The following is a 9,084-nucleotide window of genomic DNA, read 5'->3' as shown; positions in this document are numbered from 1 at the left end:
ATCTTAAATAAAAAACATAGTAATTGTCATATGCAAATGATGCCCCATGTTGTCCGTACCTTATGAAAGGAAAAGGTTGTATTAGTTAATTGTAAGAGCAGGGTACGGTGTTTGAGGGTATATTTTGGGTAAGGTTAAGGTCCTTGTTTTAAAACATGTTACTTTGTCAAAGATCCGTAACTTTGAACCATTCACAGAGTTTCTTAATTCAAATGATATTCAAAGAATTGCAAGTTTGCAAATGTGATCCATTGTTTAACATCTTTAAAGTAACATAAATTTATTTAAGAGTCCTTATAAAAACTTGAGAAAAAAATGGAAAAACAAATTCAAACAAAATGTCTCAAATGATGAAATGGTCTTCCTCACTTGGATGCCCCCAAGTTGTTGAAGTCGATCCGATTCTTGTTACGTATTTTCTGTATGATTCTCTTGATTGTGGAGTAATTCTCGATAGTGTGCCCCGGGACTCCGCTGCAATGAGCGTTCTCATCATACTACCTGGGGTACGGGGCTTCATGGATTTCTCTGGATATGGTGACACCACATGTGCGTCGAACAAATGTTGGTAAAGCTCCTTATATGTCATAGGGTCGAAGTGTTCTCATTTTTTGATGAATCATGTGAAGATAGTTAATGTGAATGTAAAGAAATGAACAAAATGCAAAATGTTTAAATGCATGAAGCATGAAATGTCCGAGGCATTGATCCGAAAAATGTGCCTATTATTCTAATAATCCTTATTGGGGACAAAAATGTTACGTCTGAAGAGACAAAAAACTTTTTGATGGTATAGATCCCGCACAGCCTCTGGCAAGTTGATTCGTCTTCCGCTTCTTCACCGGTTTAATATCCTGTCGAACCGTTCCAGCTCCTTTGGCTAAACTTGTGCGGGTGACGAGTTGCTTGCCCCAAAAAAGATCTCGAATGACTGCATCTCCGGCCTTCACTCTATGCCGAACTCGTTCCAAACGAAAGTGTCTTTGGAGCCTTTCCTCCGAAGTTTGTCGACTTGTTTTTGGAATTCATCAATAATGGTCTGCAGCTTAGCTGGGGTTCCGCCACTTGTTATCGTAGTTTTCAAAAGGAGTTTCTGGGCCAGCAACATTTTTCTCGTCTTGCCCCTGCAACCTTTGCCTCTGAGTATTCTTTGACCACGACTGGACTTCTGAGCTTTTTATCTCTTTGTATTATAACCCCTTTGTCCATTAATACAAATTATTCATGTTTAACAAACACATTTTTTGTGGATCAACACATCGTTTTAAATGATGCAAACAATGAACACAAAATAAAAGAGAACAAAAAAAAGGGTTAGTGAGGTAAATCAAAACAATAAAAAAAATGAAAAATCCTGCCCCACATGATATCTACTCTGCATGCTTTAATTCCTACCCGGACATGATCTCTTATCCCGCATGCTAATTTCAAACAAATCCTAACCGCATATTTGTCTAGTTTGCATGCTTTGAACAGAAAATAAAGCAGGAAACAAAGCATCCTAGGGTTTGGAATGAGGTCTTGGGGTGGGCTCTAATTCCCTGCACTCTCGTGGTTTAGGTTCTAAAAAGGTACTCGAGTTCTCCTTACCGGTGCCCCCTTGGGCTTGCCAGACCCTTAGTCCTAAGCCCATCACAGGCTTGTGTGGACCAAGTTAAACTCGAGAGGACATATTCCCTTATGCCCATACGGAGAATAAATTCACACGAAGGCATAAGGTATATGAATCCCGAAGGCTACTTGCTAGGCCCATACGGTGAATAAATTCACACGAAGGCGTCGCTTTCACCCCCACTTAAAACGGGTTTGGAGCTCGGGTATAGAGCCTGAGAAAACTTTGAAAAATCTGAAATCATTAAAAAATGTTAGTACAACTATTTATTTGAAAAATAATCAAAGGTAAATAATTGGAACCGAATAAATAAATTAAAATTAAAATTTATAATTTTCGCATAAAAAGACAACCGGAAATTAATTCTGGCCTGACTCACTTACCTGTCCCCAGCGGAGTCGCCAAGCTGTCGGAACCGCCTTTCGGTTGGGCCCCGGAATTGGGCTTCGACTTTGATTAAACGAATTGGAGTCGCCACCGACCATTTTAAAAAAAATTTAGGTGGGTCGGACACCATCTTACCTGATCTGCGCTTTACCATAAATGTGTAGGGTTCGGGAGTCGGTTACGGTCAAGGAAGGATTAGCACCCTTGAACTGCCCTTTCGGTACCAATTAATTTGTCGGTTGTCTTTAATTGCGAAAATTAAAATTAAAATTAGAATTTAAAACATTCGATTCAAATACTTACCTTTGATCGATTGAAATTACGACTTAAAAAGTTTAAAAGGAATGTTAAATTAAAAAATAAATAAATAAATATTAAATAAAAAGAGAAAAAAAAGATTTTTTTAAAAAAGGTTAAAAATAGATAATTTAAAAAATAAAAAAAAAATCAAAAACTATATTGTATTATAAAAAAACTCAGAATCAAAATGAGTGTCTACAAGAATCATAATGTTACCATTTAACAACAACAATCTTGCGTGACAACAGCGAACCGTTTCCATGACATGTCTCGCTTTAAGCAATCCACAGGATCCACAAGTTGCACAAGGTAGCTTCCCTTTTCCATCACATTCTGTGCATATGCTCGAATGGAATTCAAGGCTGCCTTACAGTAATGCTCCACAACCTCTGGTATTTCTAAGGTTTCAAGTGGTCGAGGTTTTGGATATATGCCATAGCTCCCATCACGCATAAGAATTCCCCACCGGTCTGAGATGAGTTTATATGTTGATGATATCGACGCCACTCCACCAGGTTGATACACTGAATGTGATGCTCGGCCTACATGCCACAGTTGACGGAAAATGATGCCTCCCTTGGCATGAACAGCATCCACAATCGGCTTCCATGCCTCCACCTATTCTTCATGGTAGATTCCAGGAACATGAGGAAACCCTACGCCGGTGCCGAAGATCAGTGTCCCTTCGGTGATGAGAAAGATGTCGGGAGTCGTCATCTGGGTGTAATATTCAGCAAACACGGCCCTGGTATTCCATTCAACACCCTGAATCTCGTCATAGGCGCCAGAACCACCCTGAGAGAAAGGTTCAACTTTTCCATCTTGTAAGGAGAGAACAACGTAGGGGCTCCTTGAGATTGGGATTCTGTCATTGTTAACTTTCATTCTTCTTTTTCCTACAAAACTCGATGGTAAGAAAATGGATTCATTAATGGTATACTGCCATTGGGAAACCCACACTTAACAAATATAAAAAAAGAGAGAATATGAACATAAGCTGAAAAATGAAAATTCTGAGATTGGGAAATGGGTTTCTCTCTCTCTTCAATTCCCTTTTTCCTCCCAAGCATTTGCCATGTTTCCATAATACTCAGCAAAGTGAGGCTCAATTTGAAGGGCTTCTTCATTTTTAGCAGTGCACATCATAATCATGCACCATTGGTGAGCTAGGGCCGACTGCATATCTTCATTAACTTCAAGTGAATCATGTCCTTTGTGAGGCACAATACCAAGGGAAGAAGCAGGCTCCTGTTTGGCCCCCATAAACGGCAGCTTCTTCAAGTTGTAAGAGGAAGAGCCTGACGACTCAGAAATGCCGGTATTATTCAGAAAATAACTTCTTCGATCCTTGCAAGCAGGGCCATAATCTCGTTCCTGTGGGCAGTAAGTGTGGAATCCAAACGTTCACAAAGGATGTGTACGCGAGTGAGAGCACGCTCCGCCATTTCTTCGAGCTTGAACTTTCGAGAACCAAAACCAAGGAAGAAGAAGATTACTAAGGAGAATGGTAATACAAGGAACCAAAAAATTAATGAACGCAAAATAATAATAATAATCAAAGGATCCAATGAAATGGATCAGAACCAATAAATAAATACATAAATCAAATGCAACTTTCCAGAGAGCAAGGAAAAAAAATTCGTCGCCTCGTTTCTTCTCCCCCGTGGTTCCTGGCTGGTTCAAACATGGTTGCAGCAGTTTGGTTTCTTTGGGATACATGAAACTGACGAAGGTTGTTGATTCTCGAGCCATGAGCGTTTGCTTCGTTCAACACTTGGTAGATGAACATGTCTTGAGAACCATTCTCGTTAAACGGCAGCTGATGATCACTCTGGGACTGGGAGACTTCTTAGCTCTCTCTAGCATTTTTTAATTCCAGTAGCCCCCTCAAATCTAAACGAAAACAGGGGATAAAGAAGAAAAGGGAAATGGGTTTCGTGCAATGGCCGATAGGCCATAGCACCTCTCTCTCTTCAGTTCCTTCTCCTTTTTATTGGCACGGTGATGGAGCAAGTGCCTCACCTAGATTAGTGGAGTTGTGGTTCAAATATGGCAAGGGTTGTTGTTGGTTGGTGTTACTTCGATTCGATGTTTCAAATGGTGAAGTAACAAAGATGGTATTGGAAAGAATAGAGACAGAGAAATTTTAGCCCCGAGAGAGCGTGAGACCAACGCCAATTTAATGTGGGAATGAGATTGTCATTTGATGCTGGAAAGTGAAGAGTGGAGACCATGGAAGGAAGAGAAAGAAGGCCAAGAGAGAGAACCCCACGCCCAGTGTCATCCCCTGTTCATCTTTTTGCCCCCCTACAAAACTCGATGGTGGCCCCCTTAAAAAGAAGAAAGAAAATGTAACTAAAAGGAGAAAATTATGGGATTTGTTTTGAGTTAGTGGGGGGTAGTGGTTGCACGATGGAAGGGGAAAGTAATTGTGTCTACTACTCCCCCTTAATTTATGGTGGCGTGGGCTTAGTGGAATAGGTGGGGTGCATGTAGTTGAGATAATGATGGGTAGTGGGGCCTGCAAAAAATAAAAATTAAATTAAATAATTAAATAATAATAATAAATAAATAATAATATAATATAATATTTTTGTAGACCCGGACAAAAACGGGTGTCTACAACGACATATAACATTTTAATAACAATCAATATATTTACTTAAAATAACTTTGAATCAAATTTGCATATACATAAGAATTTAACTTAAAATAATTTTGAATAAATGAGTCAAACATAATATTTTGTGTATGATATCTCGAATTTGGATATACAAACCCTTAAAGACTTTAAATTTTTCATCATAAAAAATATTCAATGCCAAATAATTATTCAAGTCAAGTAAAACAATCAGCGGGATGAGGCACTAGATTTTTAAGCAATGTCAGATGTTTGAATCTTGACAATTGCGAATGAAGTAAAATAGGTTGGGAGGATCACCCTTGCATATGCAGTATTCGATCCAGATTAATCGATCAATAGATAAAATAATAATGGTTATACAAAAAAAAACAATATTTGTTGGGACAGCGTGCGACTGCATGGCATGCTCTACATTTATGCATGCATGCATTACGACGGAAATGGTCAAAACAAAGGTTTAAGACGGTAACATCCATTGGTTTTAACTACTTAATTGAAAAAAGAAGCATTTATATAAATTTTGCAAAAGTTGTTTTTAACCATTCAAGATCCGAAAACCTTGGGGACTCTCTTCCGAAATAATACACCATACCTCTCCCACCTCTCATTCTGGGCAGCATCTTGTCCCCTTTCTTGAACTTCATCTTCATCTTCATCTTCATCTTCATCTTCATCTTCAAAGGCTTCCATTTTCTTCATTTTTCCCATCTTTAACGTACTAACTTCCGGTCAGGTTTTCGTTCCCACTCGATTTTCAGGCACTGTCATGTTAATCTAAGCCTCTTTGGTACATATTCATCTCATTTATGCATGCATTAATGGTGGAATAATTATGCCAGTTGATTTGTGTCTCTTTAATTTATATGTGGTGATGAACTTTACGTAACTTTAGACTAGAGGTTGTATGCGTGCCTGCATGCATTCATGTATGTATGTACAGTACGATGACATGATAATCTGCGCAGGTGAATTAAATTGTTTCTGAAGAAAAATTAGGAAAGATAAAGAGAATGGTGAACATTTACCGACGCGCCGCCAGCGAACGCATCCCACAAGCCGCCAGCAGTTCACCAAAGACAGAGGTAGGGGAGATCGATACCAGGGCACCTTTTCAGTCCGTCAAAGCCGCCGTTAGTTTATTCGGTAAAGTTGCCGTTCCCAAGGAACGAGAACGACGCACTCCCAGAAAATCTAGAATTTCTGCCGAGGTAATAATAAAACGCAACGTCAAAACGTCCAATCTTGTTTGTACAGGGTAAAATTGTTTTAAAGGTCCTTTAACTAAAACACCAGATGCATCTTGATCCCTTTATTTTTAGCATAATGATATGGATTTTATGAAAGTTGAAAAATGAATTCTAATTTTATGAGATATATTTAATTAAATGATAGAATATTAAAAGAAACTAAAAAATATAATGTTAAATTCAGTTTTTTTGTTACAAAAGGTTTAGGTTAAGGTAGCTCCTAGTCCAGGGTAAGGGCATACTTAAGACCCAATTAAGATTTATATAAAAATTTATAAATTGCCATCAAGAGTAATGGTGGTAGAATTCGAACTGTATATTACAAGCTCAAATTCTTGAATCCCAACTACTTGTACCAACTCGTTGGCTTAAATTTAGTTTTCAATTACTACAAAGATGACTAGTTAGCATGTTTTTTTCCCTATTCTACATAATTAAAATGTACTCTATGCTATAATATAGAGAGCCATAGAGAAATTTTACCAATAATTATTACGAAACCACTCCATCTAGATTTAATTGCTTAACAGTATACTCCTAATTGATATTTGCCAGAATGTTATAGACAAGGAAACACAGCTTCTTCTAGCTGAGAAAGAATTCAACAATATCAAGCAAAAGCTAGACAGTGACGAAGCTACAAAGGCTAAAGCAGATAGTGAGCTCGAAAGCGCCAAGCAAACATTACAGGAATTGTCCGAGAAACTCAGAGCATTAACCGAATCGAAGCAATCCGCAATCGAAGAGGCCGAAACAGTGAAGCAATATGGCAATGAACTCGAACTCAAAATATCTCAGTTCAGCCAAGAATTCGAAGCGAGAAACAAAGAACTCGAGACGGCGAGGGAGCAATACCTGGCCGTCGCGACCGAGCTCGATGCCAAGAAGCAAGAACTGAATAAAATCAGGCAGGATTTCGACGCCGCCTTAGAAGTGAAGCTAGCGGCATTCCAACAGGCAGCGGAAGCGCAGCTTTCGGCTAAAATGCATTCGGAACGTGTCGCGGAGCTCACGAAACAAATCGCGGCCATGAAGGAAGCTGTCAAGCAAGTGAAATTCGCTACGCAACAAGTGTACAATGAACAAGAGGCTATTGCAGCAGATAAAGAGATGTTGAAGAAATCTTATCTGGCTGCTAAGGAGGAAGCCGAAAAGAAATTGAGTGCTTCGAGGGAATTGTATGATCCCGAGTTAACCAAGGTCCTGGAGAAGAAGCTAGTGGAAGCTATGGACGAGGTCGAAGCTTTGCAGGAAGAGATGAAGAAGGTTCATGCTTTAGAAAATGGATTCCGTTAGACTTTTAACTACGGAGCTTAACGAAGCTACTACGACGCTGCAAATGGTGGCCGATGAAGAGTGTTCTCTTCGGAATCTAGTGAGCTCCATTAGGGTTGAACTTGAAGAGGTGAAGATGAAGCAAGCACAACAAAACGAAATTATGGCAAAGAAAGAAGCTGAAAGGGAATCTCTTAATGGTGATCACAATGCTAGGCTGCAACAGCTTTTATTAGAAGCCGAGATTGCAAGAAAAGAAGCCGAAGAGATGAAGAATGATATCGAAACGCTGAGAAAAGATGCCAAGGCGGCGGAAACGGCCGTGATGGAGGTTATGCAAAAGCTAGAACATGCACTGGAACAGGCCGGGCATGCAAAAGTGGCGGAGAAGAAGGCGCTCGATGAAATGCGAGAAATAGAAAAGGGGATCGGTGATGGGGAAGATAAGGCTTTCCAAGGAGGAATATGAAGCATTGCAAAAGAAAATAGATGAATACGGAAACATATCGGAGCAGAAAATAGCAGCTGCAATGGAGGAGCTGGAAGCGATTATCGAGAGAAAAAACGAGGCGGATAAGAAGGTGGAAGAAAACTTGAAAGCGATAGATGAAATCAAGGCGGCGACGGAGCTGGCGGAGAAGTCGGCATCGTCGGCAGAGACAGCACATAGTGTACTCGAAGGTGAACTCAGAAGACGGCGTCAACAAGAAGAGGTAGTTGCAGCATCTTAACAGCTTCCTGTACTCGGACTCAGTATCGACTCGCTGCCATGGATTGTTTCTCCACGTTAACAAACTCATTGTACACATTATATAATGTATGCACCAAAGCAGGAACATTAGTATACAGGTATTATATATGAAATTTCTATCCTTCTTTGAATGCAAATGGAACAGAACAAAGAAGAGATATCCTTAAACTTTTGCCATTTTACTTCTCTTCGTAAAGGAGTTTCATAGTTGTAATTTGTGAATTTGAAGATCTTGATTATATCGAACTATTTTGCATAGTTATAAAATTAGGATCATATACCACGTGGGACATAAAATTTAAAGTCAAGAGGAAAAATAATCTGACAAAATAATAGATAAAGTTAATTTGTATTATTTAGTCTTTAAATATAAAAAATTAATAACCTTTAAAATTTAAATAGAAAAATAAGTAACTAATTTTTGTCTTTATTTATTTTACATCTTTTGAATGATATATTATATTTGTGAAATTTATTAATGACTCATTAAATAGATGCGAAATACTCATTAATAAATTTCATATATATATAGATGGATTAGGATCTGTTACACTTAATGTAAAATTATGAGTTTTATATTTTTTTTCAGGATCATTGGATGAGAGAAATCAAATACTAGGATAAATAGTAGAAAATGAGAAGATATTGACTACAAAAAATTAGTTAATCTCAACTTTTGAATTCTCTTCCTCCAACGATCCTAAAAAGATATAAAACTCTTAATCTTACATATAGTGTAAAACTTTTAGTTTTACATCTGTTGAGTTAATCGGTCGAAGAAATAACCAAGAGGGGGTGAATTGGCAATAAAAAATTTTGGTGAAAGCTTTTGCAGAAAATTGAAAATAGTTGCACAACGATTTAGAGT

The 9,084-nt window shown here is 38.4% G+C and overlaps 1 protein-coding gene and 1 pseudogene across 1 annotated transcript; one reads left to right on the top strand and one right to left on the bottom strand.

Annotated features, from left to right (window-relative positions):
• Positions 1 to 2,518: 2,518 nt before the first annotated feature.
• On the bottom strand, positions 2,519 to 3,184 carry LOC120170693 (12-oxophytodienoate reductase 7-like). The gene is made up of 2 exons (XM_039178598.1): positions 2,960 to 3,184; positions 2,519 to 2,917 (listed from the first exon to the last, which is right to left on the bottom strand). Exons 1-2 carry the CDS (start codon positions 3,182 to 3,184, stop codon positions 2,519 to 2,521), a joined length of 624 nt encoding a protein of 207 aa, XP_039034529.1.
• A 2,714-nt stretch (positions 3,185 to 5,898) lies between these two features.
• On the top strand, positions 5,899 to 8,304 carry LOC120170604 (annotated as a pseudogene).
• The last annotated feature ends 780 nt before the right edge of the window (positions 8,305 to 9,084 follow it).

Source organism: Hibiscus syriacus, unplaced genomic scaffold (assembly GCF_006381635.1).
Source record: "Hibiscus syriacus cultivar Baekdansim isolate YM2019G1 unplaced genomic scaffold, ASM638163v2 tig00111783_pilon, whole genome shotgun sequence".
In the NCBI taxonomy this organism is placed as follows: Eukaryota; Viridiplantae; Streptophyta; class Magnoliopsida; order Malvales; family Malvaceae; genus Hibiscus; species Hibiscus syriacus.
This window is presented reverse-complemented; position numbering and strand designations above follow the sequence as displayed.